Genomic DNA, 19,429 nt, shown 5'->3' with positions numbered 1-19,429 from the left:
TAGAGTAATCATGAAATAGGTGTTCTATTTAATTATATATTCATTCATTCATTGTATAGCCAACATGTCTATTTGTCTGCCTACTACTGTTGTAATTTTCCTGAGAGTGGCATTTATTGTTCCTTTTAACTCTTCACAGAACCCTTTCCAGTGATAGAATATAGTGATTACTGAAAAGACATTTATTATCTTGGTTACAGATTCATTCTAATTCTCCTTGGTGGCTGAATGTGATACACAGAGCAATAGAATTTGGTATTGAAGAGGAACTTGCTCAAAGAGTGCGAAATGAAATAACCAGCAACTACAAGCAACAAACTGGCAAGCTCTCTATGTCAGAGAAGTAAGAAAGTAGCACAAAACAGGACAATTATATTAGTAGTCATCCCAAATATTCAAATCATTTGGTATTAAGAGTTACAGTTAAAGATCATAACACACTGTGGTTATGAACATCTGAATTTTATATTTTGTTAAGTGTATATTTCAAATCAAAATATGAGGTATAAATCTAAAAGATAAACCTTTTTTCCTGTATATTAGTCATTTTTTAATGTCTTGGTTTTTAGTGCATTTTTTTTCTTTTTTTTTAATCCACTTGAAGTATTCTTTTGTATCTTGGTTGGATAAAGTTGCTTAAAACCAAGTTGAAGCAGAATTTTGAAATAGGCTCTGTTTTGGAGATTTTTGCCCTTGGGGTAAGCCATTCCCATTTCCCTATGTGATTCATTCCCTAAGAGCTAAGTTCATAGTGCCACAGTGAGCAGTTTTATATTGTAGAGTCTTTGTCTTCCCGTCTTTCTTCTCATCAACGCTTACCATTCTTTAAGATAAAGATATTGGATTATTGCTCTTGATGTATGAATGGTGAATAATTCTTTCCAAAGAACAGATATACTCTGTCAAAAGTACCTCCAGTGGTTTAACCCAAAGGGAGTTTGCCTAGTGTGGGGAACTTAGGTGTTGTGGCAGAACTGGATTCTGGGTGGTAGGACCTCAGCCTCTCAGATCACACCCCAGTAGGAGGTCAGCCTTGGCATTAAAGCTGGTTTTCAGTGAAAAATTCAGTGTAAGAATGTCTTTTAAATATTTAAAGCATTTTCATTTGCTCCTCTAAAAACTTTGCCAAATGTCTGCTAACACCCTAAAAAGATATGCTCCATTTTCCATGTGTCATTATTAACTTGGATGTACCTTAGTATAATCATTTTTTTCATCATACAGAACCTGATAGACTTCTCATTTCTAAAGTATATGCAGTATTCAGTTCAGTTCATTCACTCAATCGTGTCCGACTCTGCAACCCCATGGACTGCAGCACACCTGGCCTCCTGTCCATCACCAACTCCCGGAGTTTACCCGAACTCAAGACCATTGAGTGGGTGGTGCCATCCAACCATCTCATCCTATGTCATCCCCTTCTCCTCCCACCTTCAATCTTTCCCAGCATCAGGGTCTTTTCAAATGAGTCAGCTCTTTGTATCACGTGGCCAAAGTATTGGATTTCAGCTTCAACATCAGTCCTTCCAATGAACACCCAGGACTGATCTCCTTTAGGATGGACTGGTTGGATCTCCTTGGAGCCCAAGTGACTCTCAAGAGTCTTCTCCAACACCACAGTTCAAAAGCATCAATTCTTTGACGCTCAACTTTCTTTATAGTCCACCTCTCACATCCATACATGACTACTGGAGAAACCATAGCCTTGACTAGATGGACCTTTGTTGGCAAAGTAATGTCTCTGCTTTTTAGTATGCTGTCTAGGTTGGTCATAGCTTTTTTTCCAAAGAGCAAGCATCTTTTAATTTTGTGGATGCAGTCACCATCTGCAATGATTTTGGAGCCCAAAAAATAAAGTCTGACACTGTTTCCACTGTTTCCCCATCTGTTTGCCATGAATTGATGGGACCAGATGCCATGATCTTAGTTTTCTGAATGTTGAGCTTTAAGCCAACTTTTTCACTCTCCTCTTTCATCAAGAGGCTCTTTAGTTCTTCTTCCCTTTCTGCCAAAAGGGTGGTGTCATCTGCATATCTGACGTTATTATTTCTCCCGGCAACCTTGATTCCAGCCTGTGCTTCATCCAGTCCAGCATGTCTCATGATGTACTCTGTGTATAAGTTAAGTAAGCAGGGTGACAATATACAGCCTTGACGTACTCCTTCTCCTATTTGGAACCAGTCTGTTGTTCCATGTCCAGTTCTAACTATTGTTTCCTGACCTGCATACAGATTTCTCAAGAGGCAGGTCAGGTGGTCTGGTATGCCCATCTTTTTCAGAATTTTCGAGTTTGCTGTGATCCACATAGTCAAAGGCTTTGGCATAGTCAATAAAGCAGAAATAGATGTCCTTCTGGAACTCTCTTGCTTTTTCGATGATGCTACAGATGTTGGCAGTTTGATCTCTGGTTCCTCTGCCTTTTCTAAATCCAGCTTGAACGTTTGGAAGTTCACATACTGTTGAAGCTTGGCTTGGAGAATTTTGAGCATTACTTTCCTAGCATGTGAGATGAGTACAATTGTGAGGTAGTTTGAACATTCTTTGGCATTGCCTTTCTTTGGGATTGGAATGAAAGCTGGCCTTTTCCAGTCCTGTGGCCACTACTGAGTTTTCCAAATTTGCTGGCATATTATGTGCAACACTTTCACAGCATCATCTTTCAGGATTTGAAATAGGTCAACTGGAATTCCATCACCTCCACTAGCTTTGTTCATAGCAATGCTTCCTAAGGCCCACTTGACTTCACATTCCAGGATGTATGGCTCGAGGTGAGTGATCACACCATCGTGATTATGTGGGTTCTGAAGATCTTTTTTTGTACAGTTCTGTGTATTCTTGCCACCTCTTCTTACTATCTTTTGCTTCTGTTGGGTCCATACCATTTCTATCCTTTATTGAGCCCATCTTTGCATGAAATGTTCCCTTGGTATCTCTGATTTTCTTGACGAGATCTCTAGTCTTTCCCATTATATTGTTTTCCTCTATTTCTTTCCCTTGGTCACCGAGGAAGGCTTTCTTATCTCTCCTTGCTATTCTTTGGAACTCTGCATTCAAATGGATATATCTTTCCTTTTCTCCTTTGCTTTTGGCTTCGCTTCTTTTCACAGCTATTTGTAAGGCCTCCTCAGACAGCCATTTTGCTTTTTTGCATTTCTTTTTCTTGTGGATGGTCTTGATTCCTGTCTCCTGTACAGTGTCGTGAATCTCCGTCCATAGTTCATCAGGCACTGTCTATCAGATCTAATCCCTTAAATCTATTTCTCACTTCCACTGTATAATCATAAGGAATTTGATTTAGGTTATACCTGAATGATCTAGTGTTTTCCCTACTTTCTTGAATTTAAGTCTGAATTTGGCAATAAGGAGTTTATGATCTGAGCCACAGTCCACTCCCCGTCTTGTTTTTGCTGACTGTATAGAGCTTCTCCATGTTTGGCTACAAAGAATATAAGCAATCTGATTTTGCTGTTGACCATCTGGTCATGTCCATGTGTAGAGTCTTCTCTTGTGTTGTTGGAAGAGGGTGTCTGCTATGATCAGCATATTCTCTTGGCAAATACTAACTGCTTTTGAGTGCACTCCTTTTTTCCTGTTAAGCCCAGAATCACCGTTCCCAATTAGTTGTTCTTTATGTCACAATGTTTTATCTCGTGTTAAAGCTATGTCCTAATGTGTTCTGCCAGCATTGTGGAATCAGCTGATAAAGATATTTTTATATGTCTTGAATTTGTTTTTCTCAAATCACGCAGAAACTACTTTTAGAAGTTGTAAATCTCCATACTAGAATATATCCTCTATTAAATATTTTGAGGTCTCATGGCTATAAAAGGACCAATAGGAAACATTAAATGTATAATTTATCATCAAACATGAATTTTAAAAGCACTAGACATAAATAAAAAGTAAGAAAATGCATTTTTAAAGTTAACATTGTTTTAGATTATATGTATTCAGACATCATCTTAACACAGTTGCTCTGTTTTTTAATGAAATTTTTATCTCAGAAACCAAAGTACTCCTGTTTGCTTGTTAGTAATCCTTAAGGAAGGCTGTTTAGCTTGGTGATTAAGAGTACAAGTAGGTTCTTGAGTCAGACTGCCTATGTTCATACCTCAACTCCACCCGTTATTATCTCTGTGTTCTTGGGAGAGTTATATAAGCTCTCTCTGCCTTGGTTTCTTCATCTATAAACCCACAAAGCATTGTTGTTAAGATTAGAAAAAAGTGCTTACTTACAATGCTACCTACCATTAGTACAGTGTTTAAGAGTTACCATCTATTATTATCTTTGCTCTTCATTGAAGACCTGCAAGATAGGGCGTCACTAAGACTTGTAAATGCTAATCTGTAAGGATATTTTTCAGTCCTTACTTACATGCTCAGATCTGAGTCAGTTAAGAGAATTTTTCCAAAGCCACTTCTTCCTGTTGGTTCAAAAGTTAGTTTTTGAAGAGCAATTTAAATTTTTAATAAGTTACAAATAAAAAAACTTTGTTTTCTTTTTGTGAATAGTATTGATAACTAACCTAATTTTAAGTATCTCTATGTAATTTTTTTTAGAAATACTGAGCAGTTATTCTGTCTATTATACATGTTTTTTAAAAGGGGATATAACCTAATTCTTACCTTCTAAAAGTTAGTTTAATGAGAAGACAAGAGTTATAAGTAATTTGAGAAATATGAGCATGTGTAAACAAAGTACTGGGACTTTCCAGGTGGCTCAGATGGTAAAGAATCCGCCTGCAGTGCAGGAGACCTGGGTTCGATCCCTGGGTTGGGAAGATCCCCTGGAGGAGGGCATGGCAACTCACTCCAGTGCTCTTGCCTGGAGACTCCCAGGGACAGAGCGGCCTGGTGGGCTGTGGTTCATGGGGTCACAGAGTCTGACATGACTGAGCAACTAAGCACAGCATGCGTGCCGGAGGTCGGGGTTTGACCCCGGGTCAGGAAGATCTCCGGAGGAGGAAACAGCAGCCCACTCCAGTATTCTTGACCGGGACATCCCACGGACAGAGGATCCTAGTGGGCTACCGTCCATGGGGTCACGGAAGAGTCCTATATGACTTAGCAGCTAACAGCAACAAACTGCAAAAATGAATAATGTTGTTAATAAACTCCATGAACAGAAAGAAACAGACTAATGTGAAATATTGGGAAAGCCTTTTAGGAAGGAGAGTAGTCTCTTATGAACAATTTGGAGAATGGTATATGGATTTTAGGAAGAAGGATATCAGTCGGTTCATTGTCTCAGTCGTGTCCGACTCTTTGCGACCCCATGAACCGCAGCACGCCAAGCCTCCCTGACCATCACCAACTCCCGGAGTCCACCCAAACCCATGTCCATTGAGTCGGTGATGCCATCCAACCACCTCATCCTCTGTTGTCCCCTTCTCCTCCTGCCCTTAATCTTTCCCAGCATCAGGGTCTTTTCAAATGAGTCAGCTCTTCGCATCAGGTGGCCAAAGTATTGGAGTTTTGCTTCAACATCAGTCCCTCCAATGAACACCCAGGACTGATCTCCTTTAGGATGGACTGGTTGGATCTCCTTGCAGTCCAGGGGACTCTCAAGAATCTTCTCCAACACCACAGTTCAAAAGCATCAATTCTTGGGCGCTCAGCTTTCTTTATAGTCCAACTCTCACATCCATACATGACTACTGGAAATACCATACCTTTGACTAGACAGACCTTTGTTGACAAGTAATGTCTCTGCTTTTTAATATACTATCTAGGTTGGTCATAACTTTTCTTCCAAGGAGTAAGCATCTTTTAATTTCATGGCTGCAGTCACCATCTGCAGTGATTTTGGAGCCCAAAAATATAAAGTCAGCCACTGTTTCCACTGTTTCCCCATCTATTTGCCATGATGTGATGGGACCGGATGCCATGATCTTTGTTTTCTGAATGTTGAGCTTTAAGCCAACATTTTCACTCTCCTCTTTCACTTTCATCAAGAGGCTCTTTAGTTCTTCTTCACTTTCTGCCGTAAGAGTGGTGTCATCTGCATATCTGAGGTGATTGATATTTCTCCCAGCAATCTTGATTCCATCTTGTGCTCTTCCAGCCCAGGGTTTCTCATGATGTTCTCTGCATATAAGTTAAATAAGCAGGGTGACAATATACAGCCTTGACGTACTCCTTTTCCTATTTGGAACCAGTCTGTTGTTCCATGTCCAGTTCTAACTGTTGCTTCCCGAGCTGCATACAGGTTTCTCAAGAGGCAGGTCTCGGGATGGGGAACACATGTAAATCCATGGCTGATTCATGTCAATGTATGGCAAAAATCACTACAATATTGTAAAGTAATTAGCCTCCAACTAATAAAAATAAATGAAAAAAAAAAGAGGCAGATCAGGTATAGTCTTAACCTAAAAAGCAAACAATTCCCATTTATATTTTTTTACTTTTAAATTTCTTATTATTCTAGGCTTTGTTTTTCCTTTCAGAAATGCATACACACACATCCATAAATTTTTTGTCTTAACCTGTTTCATTTGTAGTTTATCAGAGTGGTTAAGAGCTTTTAAATTTAACTCTTAGTTCTGCCACATAGCTTTCTAACTTTAAATTGCTTTAATTCATTAAGTTTTATCTACATTGCGGGGACTGTGATGTCTATTGAGGTTAACAGGAGAAGTGCTCGGCAAAGTGGCTTGCATTTAGTTAATGGTTAATAAAAATACATGTGTATATGTACAAGTTCCTGGTAATATGGAAAATAACTGTTGGCCACTTTTATTCTTTCTTCTCACTTTTCTGTCTTGTCTTCTCATCCTGCAGTCACCACCACTCCACGAAGAGCATCAATGCCAGGGGGCATCAGTCAGAGTTAAAAAGAAAAAAATGTGACAATTCTGATCTTTCAAAGACATCAGAGACAGAGACATAGGTTTTGCTTACTGTTTTTTGGTTCAGAGGCCAGCAACTATCAGATGTTTTGTTATGTTTTATAGTGGACTACCCAGTGTTGTTATTCTTTGTTTACTAGCAGATATCAGTTGCGTACAGGCCTAAGATAAACTCACCCAGGTGTGACTTGGTAAACGTTGCAATTTCTTTAACACACTGCCAGCCACTTTTTGAATTTTCAAGAAATTAACCTACTGTTCTTTTCTTTGTTGTGTGTGGTGCTGGTGGTGGGAATCAGGTTCCATGACTGCCGAGGACTTCAGTTCTTACTGACAACACATATGGAAGAGCTCAGTAAGTTCCAGAAGCAAGTGAGAGAGGCTGTAAAAAACCTGGAGGGACCTCCATCTCGGCATGTTATTGAGTCTGCAACAATCTGCCATCTCCGACCAGTCAGACTTCCTCTCAACTGGTGGGTAATAGCAGAAATCACCTGGCAGATGACGTCATTCCTTTGAGCTAGATTCCTTCTGAGAGAAGAAACAGCGGCTCACATAAGACTTGTTTTCATTTGCATTCAGATAGAAATAGAGACGTGTTGTTAATCTAGCTTAAAAAATAAAAACCTCTCTAAGACCACATAGCAAAGGACTATTTTTTTTTTCTAAAATGGCATATTTGTTGTAACGAAAATGTGAAGTATAAAATACTCAGCCTCTTTTAGAGATTACCTGATTGCCGGATGTGTCTGTGACTCTTTCTCTCATAATTTCTTCTTTTCCAGCTGTGTCTTTTGTAAGGCTGATGAATTGTTCACAGAGTATGAGTCGAAACTATTTTCTCACACGTAAGTTCTCTGATAGATTAAAATGAAACATTTTACAAGACTTGGTTTTTTTTTTTTTTTTAATATTTATTTTTATTTATTTACTTACTTGGCTGCACTGGGTCTTAATTGTAACAGACAGGATCTTTTTACTATGGCATGTGGGACTTAGTTCCCTGACCAGGGATCGAACCTGGGCCCTCTGCATTGGGAGCTTAGTCTTAGCCGCCGCACCACTAGGGATGCCCTAAGACTTGGTACTTTAATGTATAGGGTTATATTTTCCTCAAAGTAATTTTTTTTCTCTCTTTTTCAATCAATTTATAATTAGCTTTTGACCATGTATCATGCTCAGTTTCCTCTGCTGAAGTTTACCCTCTAAATGTTTATGTCTGTGCTAATAATCGTATGTGTTCTTGAAAGGAGGACACAGACTGTCCAGTCCAACAGATTTGAACTCAGATCCCTGCTCACTAATGTGCATAGGGGCCTTCTCTCAGCCTGAGGATCCTCATTTGTAAACTGAAGACACGTAGAAATATGACATTAGCAAAATTATCTTGATTTTACAAACATGGAAATTGAAAAAAGGCTAAGTTCTGATTGCCTCAAAAATAAGAAAAAAAGAAACCAGTGCACTTTCCGGTCAACCTGTGGCCTTTTTCATTGTGGTTGATAGTGGTGGTACTTTGTGTTTTGTATTTGAATTCTCAGAGTAAGATTTTAGCCTGGAATTTATAACCATTTTTTACTATGCCAGATTGCTCTTAAAAGAACTCTGGTCAAATGAATGATGCCTCAAGGCTGCTGTGGTTTTCCAAAGGCTTGCTAGCATGATCTTATAGATATGACATTGAAAGTTGTTGATGAAGTATTTGTTTTTGACCTTGCTTTCCTGTTGATTCTGCCAATACCATTTTTATGGTACTTGTTACCCACTGACAGTAGTTATTGTGGTTTTCTTCTCAAACACCTTCAGAGTCAAAGGCCAGACTGCAATATTTGAGGAGATGATAGAAGATGAAGAGGGACTGGTGGATGACCGAATAACTACCACCAATCGTGGTCTATGGGCAATAAGTGAGACAGAGCGATCTATGAAAGCTCTACTGTCATTTGCAAAATCACATAGATTTGATGTGGAATTCATTGATGAGGGAAGTTATTCAATGGATCTCTTTGAAGCTTGGAAGAAGGAATATAAGGTAACAGTAATTTAAATCTTCCTTCCTATATTAAAAATTCTCCACTTTTACATTAATTTTAATTGCCATTTTCCTTTTTCTCTCTTCAATTTTTAAAAATCTGCTTTAGCAAGTTGAAGTGTCATAATTTATCTTTCCATGAAATGTAATGATTGTATTAATTAATAATAAATATACTGAAGAAATAAGCAATTTCTATTTATTAAATTATGAAAAATAATAACTAAAATGAAATTTATATGAAACCTTCTATTTAGCCTTGAAAGTATGTTATTCTTGTTTTAGCTTGACCTTACACTGCTATTCTTTGAAATCAGAGTAGGACTTGTTTCCTTTTTTGTTTTGTTTTGCTTTTGTTCTGTAAATAACAACCAAACAGCAACCTTGAAGACTGAACTTAGTAAATAGTTCTCAACATACAAGACCAGAAACCATTGCAATTAATAATGCACAAAGGGACCCTTCATATTCATACTTTAATAATTTCATCAAATTCTGTACTTGAGATTCCAGAATTTATTAATTTTGAATTTTCCTTTATATCAATTCAGTTCAGTCACCCAATTGTGTCTGACTCTTTGTAACCCTATGGACTGCCCTATGCCAGGCTTCCCTGTCCATCTCCAACTCCCAGAGCTTGCTCAAACTCATGTCCATTGAGTCAGTGATGCCATCGAACTGTCTCATCCTCTGTCGTGCCTGTCTCCTCCTGCCTTCAATCTTTCCCAGCATCAGGGTGTTTTCTAATGAGTCAGTTCTTCGCATCAGGTGGCCAAAGTATTGGAGTTTCAGCTTTAGCGTCAGTCCTTCCAATGAATGTTCAGGACTGATCTCCTTTAGGATGGACTGGTTGGATCTCCTTGGAGTCCAAGGGACTCTCAAGAGTCTTCTCCAACACCACAGTTCAAAAGCATCGATTGTTTAGCACTCAGCTTTCTTTATCTTTATGGTCCAAGTCTCAAATCCATACATGACTACTGGAATTCTTTTTATTGTAGATTTGTTAATCCCTTGTCCTACTTTGCAAGTGAGATGGGGGAGGAAATAAAAGGAATAGGTTTTTTTATTTATGCTGTTATAATTCCGCTTGATATCTTTTATTTATTTAATCTAAAGTTCTTCCTTTTAAAGCAGGATAAAAATTTCTCTCAAGAAATAGAAGCTAAGTTGTCTATCAGTTCATGCATTTGATAGTTTAGGGAATGATACTTCTGTAGAGGCCAAAGTGTTGTGGTAATTTTTTTCTCTTCACATTACTCTTCTAAAAGCAAAAGCATATTAACACCGTTAATCATAGCAGGTCATGGAAGAAGACAGTACTATATACAGTGTTCACTTGCCCCTACAGTCTTCCCTTGAGCTCACTTTAGCCACATATTCTGTGTCAGAGGAATGCTTATCACGCGTTTCACCTAGATCTTTGTGCATTTTTTTCTCTGTGACATTGCAGACTCCACCGTTTTAGACCCGTGTAAATGAATGAGCTACTGCTACACACATCCGGATCTAACTTAAAGCGCAGTGTTACTGGAGACAGCATGTCAAAAATTTGTAATGATTGGTAATCATTTTTACAAAGTTCAGAAACTTATGTAGCCAGATTATTAAGTATGTGTAGATTAATATAACTCCAGTGACAAGTACAGAATAATAAGTCCAGTTCAGAATAGTGGTTACCCCATTGGTGGATGTTGAAGGAAGAAGGTGTGAGGCAAGAGAGCAAGGCAGTTGAGAAAGAACACAGGCTTTCTAAGGAACTGACATAATTCTCTTTCCTAATTTGGATGATGTGGACTCAGTTGTGTATTTTAATATTTTCATTATCCTATATATATATTAAAATGGAGAATGTGAAATGTTTTATAATAAAAAGTATTTCTTTTAGAAAATAAAGCAGAGATTCCACCAGTCTAGTATTGAGCTCTAAAAATCTTTGATCCTACCAAGAAATCTTGGGGTGTGCTGTTCCTCAGATTCTGAAGAAGCGATGTACTCTAGTGTCCTGTGAAGATTATCCAGTCACACTTCATTCCAAAAATGGCCCAAGATGGCTTGCACCTTAGACCCTAATGAAAAAACTATTTATGTCTTAAGACCTCACTGAAGATTCTAAGTGATTTTACCCAATTTTAATTATGTGCTTTATGACTGTCTGTCTTTTCTGTTCCGTCAGTTGCTTCATGAATATTGGATGGCTCTGAGGAATCGTGTGTCTGCTGTTGATGAACTTGCAATGGCTACAGAACGACTAAGGGTCCGTGATCCTCGGGAGCCAAAGCCCAGCCCGCCAGTTCTTCACATCATTGAACCACATGAGGTAGTCGGCACGTGAATCACAGAAAAGAGCACACAGCAGATAGATAGTCACAAAGATCTGAGATGCACAGAAGGGATCAGGACGGTGATGTTTTCAATAACTGTTTCCTGACTACTCTTAGTTTGAGCCCTATGGTGTTTTGTTTCTGTAGGTCAAAGATGAGCAATTTCATATCTATCATGTGCTGATCACTGATTTGATACATTTGCACATTTATGTGTTTCTCTTCATATTGCACATTCATCTGTTCTTGAGCATTTTCTGTGTGCAAAAACCAAAAGATATTCTTGATCAGTCTTTAGACATGTGTCCTGTTACCCCAGCTTTTCCAGAACTAGAAAAGTCTTCCCCAAAGAGTGGCCAAGAACCTACCTTGCCCTGTTTTCCCTTGCTAAATGATGAACAGATATTGACCTGTTAAATCCCTCTTTGTATCTCAGAATTTAAAAAATAATTCCACCAACCTTTCTTCCTGTTAAAAATATAACTTTCTTTATTATTTGTTTTTGTTCCTTAAATCTTTTAAATCTTTTTTTCTGTAAAGCTTAGGAACTGTAATATAGAAAAACTTAGAAATGTTCATTGTATACAATTTCACTTCATTTTTAAAACAAAATTCTCAATAACCTTTTCCAAAACAGATTCCTCTTGTTTTTATACTTTTTTTCTGTTTATTGTATTCTACTGAGGGAGCACCACAGAGAGGAGGAAAGCAGATTCTTCTCTGGATTTCTTAAAATCACTTTATTTGTATGACCAAAGTAGAATATCATTTTATTTTTCCTTGCTCCATGAATGTACTATTACTGAAAAATCATACAAAAAGTCTTTGGTTGACTTATCCTACATCAGGTATATAGGGAAGTTTTTATCTAAAACCATTCTACATTGAATTTTTCTTCTATACAGCAAAATATATGTAATTTTAAAAATATATTATCTAGTATCCATTTTGCACATTTGAGTTTTCACACGTAAATATGTTTCTTAAACATTTTAAAGAAGAATTAAAATAGAAAAATTGGATATGTTTAGTATAATGTTACCATCTTAGCATAAAGATGTTTTATTTTGCTTTTTAGGTAGAACAGAATCGTATAAAACTGCTAAATGATAAAGCTGTTGCTACGTCCCAGCTGCAGAAAAAGCTTGGGCAGCTTCTTTACCTAACTAACTTGGAAAAGGTATTGTTTTTAAAAGATGTTACTTTTTCTGATATCGCACTATCAATAAACCATTTTATTGACTCCTTTTATTTAATCTCTTAGTCCCATAATTAATGCTTATAGGTGTTTTTTTAATCATTCTTTTGTTTGTGTTAGTTTTATGTCAGAACAGTAGCTATATCTGCAGTACCTGTGCAGATCAGAAAAGAAGATGATGTCTATAGAAAATATGTTATACAGATAATGTAAAAGGTATGCAGTGTATAGCATAGAAAGTGAAGTCACTCAGTCGTGTCCGACTCTTTGCGACCCCGTGGACTGTAGCCCACCAGGCTCCTCTGTCCATGGGATTCTCCAGGCAAGAATACTGGAGTGGGTTGCCGTTTCCTTCTCCAAGTATATAGCATAGCACAATGTAAATAGACTAGTTTGAAACCTTGAATAGTGATCGTATTACAGCATACCTCTGGGCGAAGATTGCACTGTATAATACATACACCTGCCTCTACTAATGCATACACAGATGTTTTTTAAATTTGTTATTGGAATTGCGAAGTGTGCTTGGAAACCTACTAAATCAGAGGACATGGCAATGAATTATTTAATGTAATTCACAGCATATTTTCTGAGTAGTAAGCAAAGTACTATATCAGACATTGATGAAGGTAATTCAGCTTTCTGGCAAACATAAATGTGAGAGTCAACACAGTAACTTATCAGAGAAACATGTAGTAGTAGATTTTTGGATAGGAAAAATGAAGCAAAGAATGGACTGCAATTGGTCCTGAGAAACTGGTGCAAAATAACATTTGAGTGAATATCATTAAATGTCAGTAATGACAAAATGAAAAACATTCATTATCGGTAAAATAGCATGGTCATGCAGAAGGTAGACTTTTGACCTAGACAGAGCAAGCTTGATCATGAAGCCACTATTTTCTAGATATAGGACTGTTTTTCAAGTTACTTTCTTCTCTTTGTCCCATCTGTAAAATGAGAATAGTAATACTCTTGTAGGACCCTCTTGAGGATTAAATGAATTAATAAGTCAATCTCATGCAAAAATGCCAGATATATTAAAGTAACATGGGGGAAAAAAATATTAATATTTCTGGACATGAGTTTTTAAAATATAAGATTTCTGTACTTAATATGAGAGTCAAAATTAAGAGACAGTTGATCATTTTTTAGTTATAGAATAAGTAGATATCCTCTATATGTTGAATTATTTTTTTAAAAGGTTAAAATCCCAAAGATACAATCTATGTGGGAAAACCCATTTGACTAAAAATAGAGAAAAATATTTAGTTTATAAATGAAGGAAAATAAGGAATCCATAAATTACTGCACATAGGACAAATCCAACCCATCACCAGTTTTTGTAAATTTTAAAGATTTACTGAAACACAGCTATTGTCATTCATTAAGTATTGCATGCAGCTGCTTTTGCGCTATGTAATAGCAGAGTTGAGTTGTTGGGGTAGAGATCACATGGCCCACAAAGCCTAAAATATTTACTACCAGGCCCTTTATGGAAACAATGCTAATTCTTATGTTAACCAAATTAGAAGAGAAGACAAACGGGTAGATTGTTTATAAGATTAAGATAGTAATGCCTTCTTCTGTGTGCATGCTCTTAGTTACTCCACTCCCATGCTGACTCTGGGCTCAGCCAGATGACTTGCTTTTGGTCTTGTGTCAGAGCAGAGATTTGAAAAGTCTACGCACTTTGGGGACTTCCCAGGTAGCTCAGTGGTACAGGATCCACCTACCAGTGCTGGCGAGACAGGTTCATTCCCTGGGTCAGGAAGATCCCCTAGAGAAGGAAATGGCAACCCACTCCAAATCCCATGGGCAGAGGAGCCTGGAGGGCTACAGCCCATGGCGTTGCAAAAGAAACACCACCTAGGGACTAAGCAACAGTAATGCACTGTGACATTCCTCCAGTTGTGTTGTGTTTTTGGACTCTCAGACTAAGTGAAGAAGCCCAGGTTCCATTCTTGAGGAGCAAATACCTCAACTTAGCTCTCTCCCCAGACCAGCTCTTACCAACTGCTAGACGTGAGTGTGGGGCCAGCCCGAGGCAAATCAGCCCATCCCAAAATTACCCAGGTGACTGGTAGAATTAGGAGAAATAAATGTTTTTTTAGCCACCAAGGTTTTAAGTGGTTTGTTACATGTTACCTGAAATAAATCATTAATTAAAGAGGGAAAGGATAATTCAGTTCAACTGTTATAAATGCCTGCATACTTACATTACAGTTAATGGAGTTGTTTTAACCATTAGAACTGCTGAATCCATGCACAATTTACTTTTTTTTTTCCTGCTTATAAAAGTCAAAGGGTAATCAAGAACAGTTAGTAATCTATGAGTCTAATTTACTTTCCTTTATGTTGTTGTCCTCAGTTTTAAAATTTGTTCATTTTGATGACTTTGTTTTGGAAATGTTCCAGTTTTTAAGGAGATTTTTGAAAAGCTATTATATTTTGACATGATTTCTGGGCATAGATAGCTCTCAAATCAATAGTATTTCTGCTTAGTGAAGTTAGAGAAAAGGTCCTGAGAAGAAATCAGCATTAATAAAGAATTACGTGAATAAATGCCACCTCTTCCCTTGTCTGTGATCCCATGCCAACTGGATACGCAGAATACCTATTTCTTTATTAAAAAAAAAATCTAGCATGAAAGTAAAATTTGAGAATTTAACTAAATTGTATCAATATTTTGCTTTTTATTTTGCCTTCTATAATAATCACAAATAATCGTAAGTGTAGTAATATGACAGCTTTCACAAGTGGTATTAAAAATTGTGTCCAATTTTTTGTTCACTCCTTAATAAATGTTATTTGTACATCTCAGGATTGATAGTATTAGGTAATATATGAATTATTAGGTCATCTCAATTATTAGATTATTTTCATTTCAATTGCCAATGTTTGTTTTATAAATGAGTTGTAAAACATGTATCAGCTTTTAAAATATAACTAATACATGTTTTATTTCTTCTTTTTTGGACAGTCTCAGGACAAAACATCAGGAGGTATTAATCCAGAACCTTGTCCAATCTGTGCTCGGCAACTGGGAAAACAGGTGAAATTATAATAAATACTACATGCATTTATAAAATACTTTACAGTTTTCAAAGGCTTCTACATACAAATTCCCCCACTCTACCCTCAAACCTTGCATGCAAGGCAAATGTTATCTCTGCCTTAAAGGTAGGGCCAAAGGTTAACTAACATGCTTAATGTCAAATATGTTTGAGCAATGTTTTTTCCCTTAAGTGATAGGTCAAACATGTTTCTAGAATAACCCCATCTTTTTCATTAAAGATGAATAATTTTAAGCACTTGTCTGTCAGTTTATCATGGATATTTGGGAATTGTACAGAAATACAGTGCAGCATACACAGATTTACTTACGGTATTACAAATGTATAATAACATAGTTCTTACTTAATATTATTAATATCTAATAGTACCAGAATTTAAAGCACAAATAACAGCAATCCTAAAGGAATTTATATGTGTTTGAATATTAGTGTACAAATGTCTAAAATAAATGGTACTATATTAGTTCTCCTTAAAAAGATTCTTATTTTTATTTTATGAAATGTGATTTGTGATACTGTAAGTTCCTACTTTGATAAATAAATACGTAATAGCAGAATATTCATTTTTTTTTTTTTAATTTGAAAAAGTCTTTTTTTTTTTTTAAATGGGTGAAAGTATCTCTGGCACTTTTTTCCTATGAAACTGAGAGGAAAAGTTTAAATACATGAATTCTGCGCTCTGACCAGCAGTGATCAGAAAGCACATACCTTTGGTCTCCATGATTTATGGAGAAGATTTTAAAGGATATTTTATTGATAATAAATCGTAAAAGGATAGATTGGAAACTGAGCAAAAGAATATTAATCTCATTAATACTGGAGGTTACTGATAAATAAGTGATAAAAACATTTTGACAAAAGCTACTATGAAAATGGAAAGGATCATAGTGTAAGTAGTTTCTTTACTTTTAGTTTTGATGAGATTCATGCAATTAATTTGTCTCAGAAATTTTATTGTCCTGACCATTTGCATCTCATTTTCTGTATAATAAATACTTTAATATATAAAAATTAAATCTGTTTAATAAGTTGTATAGAATGTATTGGATATGATAGCTCAGAATTAATATGTAGTCAATCTGTTACTCTATTAGAGTAATTTGCACTTTTCCTAAATACTGAAATGAGAACACCAACATCTTACAAAATATTGATGACTATTAGTCCTCCTATTAGTGTGAGCAGAACTAAAAACTATTGTTCACTAAAAAATAGTTTAAAAGTATAATTTAGTTTTTATGACTTAAAGGTTTTTTATTATATATCATGAAATATTTAGGAAACAAAATGATGGCTCTCTCCCTCTCCTTTTAGTAGATTTGTAGGTTGGACGGCATCTTTGATAGCATCTCGCTGAGGCATACTGTGTGTGTTTTCTTCTTCAGTGGGCAGTCCTGACCTGTGGGCACTGTTTCTGTAACGAGTGCATTTCAATTATTATCGAACAGTACAGCGTGGGGTCTCAGAGGAGCTCCATTAAGTGTGCTATCTGCCGCCAGACCACGTCTCACAAGGAAATCTCCTATGTCTTCACCTCAGAGAAAGCCAGCCAGGAAGAAGACATCCCTGTGAAGGTAAAGTCGGCTAAGAACATGCATAGTCAGAGCAGTGTAATGGGAGTCAGTATCTGGCAGTGAGAGCATCAAAATCAGAGTGAGGCTGGCTCAGTGAATCAGCTACTGTTGACTGTAGATACACTGCCTGCAAGCCTCAGTACATCTACTCATTCCTCACGGTAGGAACACAGGAATGCTTTTTCAAACATAGTAATAATTATGCCCACTATAGCAAAAAAAAAGTGGCATCTTAGAATTCCAGTCTTTTTTTCTTTAATAGTGTTTCTGAGCACTACAGATACTAGATAGAGCTCTGGTTTAATTCCAGGTTTCTTTTTCTTCATTTTTCGATTCAGCCCAGTGTATCAGGAAAAAGAAGATATGCCGCACCAAATTGAGGGATAAAATTAATTGATTCCTGAAGTTATTAGTGAAGACTGTCACAAGGAGATAGTGCATTTTTAGATGGCATGGATTGATATTTCAGACTATAGCCAAAATTTTGCTTTATTTTCCTAATTTTTTTTCCCCATGCTTCATTCAGAACTTTCAGATAGAAGACTATAATTTAAAATCCAAATAAAATAAATTGCAGATTTGTTGTTTAGTCGCTAAGTTGTGTCCAACTCTTTCGTGACCCCCATGGACTGTGGCCCACCAGGCTCCTCTGTCCATGGGATTTCCCAGGCAAGAATACTGGAGTGGGTTGCCATTTTCTTCTCCAGGAGCTCTTCCCGACCCAGGGATCAAACCCACGTCTCCTGCATTTACCACTGAGCCACCAGGGAAGCCCAAAATCCAAGTAGGATCTGTAATTGGACTTTCTGCCTGAGAGGGTATTTATTTAATGAAAAGCCTTTACTAGGTTTTTTTGCTCTTTGTTTTATGTAAACAGGCTTTTTTTGTTTGTTTTCCTAACCAAACTTAGAGGACAATTCAGCATATGAGTATGGTAGAGAATACAGGCCAGAAGAAGTTGGAAGACTGATGGAGATGGCTCATAAGCTAGAAGTAGTGGAATATTTTTCATTATTTCCTCCTCCTTCTGGGTCCCTGCTGCTCTATACTCACTTACTGTCCAGGGTTGTATTTTGTGAGTAGACTTAACCACAGGTCCTTATCAGAGAATAGGAGACCTTTTTATTATTATTACTGTTACTGAAATATAGTTGATTTACAGTATTAGTTTCAGGTGTACAACAAAGTAAATCAGTTAAACATACATGTGTCCACTTTTTTTTTTTTTAAGATTCTTTTCCCATATGTGTCATTAAGAGTATTGAGTGGAGTCCCCTGAGCGATGCAGTAGGTCCTTATTAGTTCTCTATTTCATATAGAGTAGTGTATATATGACAATACCAATCTCCCAATTTATCACTCCCCCCGGCAACCATAAGTTTATTTCCTACTATTGTGACTCAGTTTCTGTTTTGTAAATAAGTTCATTTATACCAATTTTTTAGATCCCACATATGAGCAATATCATGTGATACTTGTGTTCGTCCTTTTCAAAGAAGATAGGTATTCAGTACTCCAGATGTGACTATAAAAATGGGTAACTCATGTGAGGTGGTAGAAACTGAAGCAATGAGATTTGATTGTTGAATAAGTGGTCCAAGGGGATGGTATATAATATCCAGAGTTGATTATACTTTAGCCTGTTGACCACACAGAGAACTGCTTTCTTTTTCAGTTCCCCCCGCTCCTTTCTTCCTACTCTTACAGTTTTTTCTTTCCTTTCCTTGACATAAAAAGTCTTTTTTCTTTCCCTCTCTATTCTTCTCTGGCCTCAGGCATCCCAGGGTCCACAGATGGCATGTGTGGCTAAGAAGGGCTGCTGACCCTTCAGTGAACACATTCATGACAGCACAGGGAACAAGCATAAGAAGGAACTGCTGTGTCAGACTTCATGCAGGAAGGTTTAGGAAGTGATTGCCCTAGCTACCAGTAAACAGCACCATCTCTGAAACTGAGTCCATCAAACCCAAACACCTGTTCATTTTATGGCAGCTTTCCTAGACACCTAGGAGAAAGATCAGGACACTTACATATGCTGTCTTGTTGGGACAGGAATATCAGTGTACAAATACTGTTTATTATGCTCTTTTTCCTGTCTTTCGTGGGTATTGATGAACACATGAATTAATTGAAGGATCTACCAAAAAAAAATTTTATAGCATTGGAACATGTTTACATTACCATATATAATATAGATAACCAGTGTAAGTTCAGTGCATGAAGCAGGACACCCAAAGCGGGTGCTCTGGACCCACCCATGGGGATAGGGTAGAGAGGGAGGTGGGAGAGGGGTTCAGAATGGGGGGGACACATGTATACCTGTGGCTAATTCATGTTGATGTATGGCAAAAACCATCACAATATTGTAAAGTAAATATC

The 19,429-nt window shown here is 37.0% G+C and overlaps 1 protein-coding gene across 3 annotated transcripts in view; it reads left to right on the top strand.

Moving 5' to 3' along the window:
- The window catches only part of SHPRH (SNF2 histone linker PHD RING helicase), an 80,985-nt gene that overhangs the window by 44,727 nt on the left and 16,829 nt on the right, over positions 1 to 19,429 (top strand). For all 3 annotated transcript variants that reach the window (XM_061130380.1, XM_061130381.1, XM_061130382.1), the window contains 8 exons: positions 201 to 343; positions 7,148 to 7,321; positions 7,634 to 7,696; positions 8,655 to 8,880; positions 11,054 to 11,197; positions 12,280 to 12,381; positions 15,383 to 15,454; positions 16,862 to 17,050. In XM_061130380.1, the coding sequence (XP_060986363.1) occupies positions 201 to 343; positions 7,148 to 7,321; positions 7,634 to 7,696; positions 8,655 to 8,880; positions 11,054 to 11,197; positions 12,280 to 12,381; positions 15,383 to 15,454; positions 16,862 to 17,050 (1,113 nt within the window). The remainder of the gene's footprint in view (positions 1 to 200; positions 344 to 7,147; positions 7,322 to 7,633; positions 7,697 to 8,654; positions 8,881 to 11,053; positions 11,198 to 12,279; positions 12,382 to 15,382; positions 15,455 to 16,861; positions 17,051 to 19,429) is intronic.

Source organism: Dama dama, chromosome 26 (assembly GCF_033118175.1).
Source record: "Dama dama isolate Ldn47 chromosome 26, ASM3311817v1, whole genome shotgun sequence".
Taxonomy (NCBI): Eukaryota; Metazoa; Chordata; class Mammalia; order Artiodactyla; family Cervidae; genus Dama; species Dama dama.
Note: the sequence above shows the minus strand (reverse complement) of the source record. Positions and strands in the feature narration are given on the sequence as shown.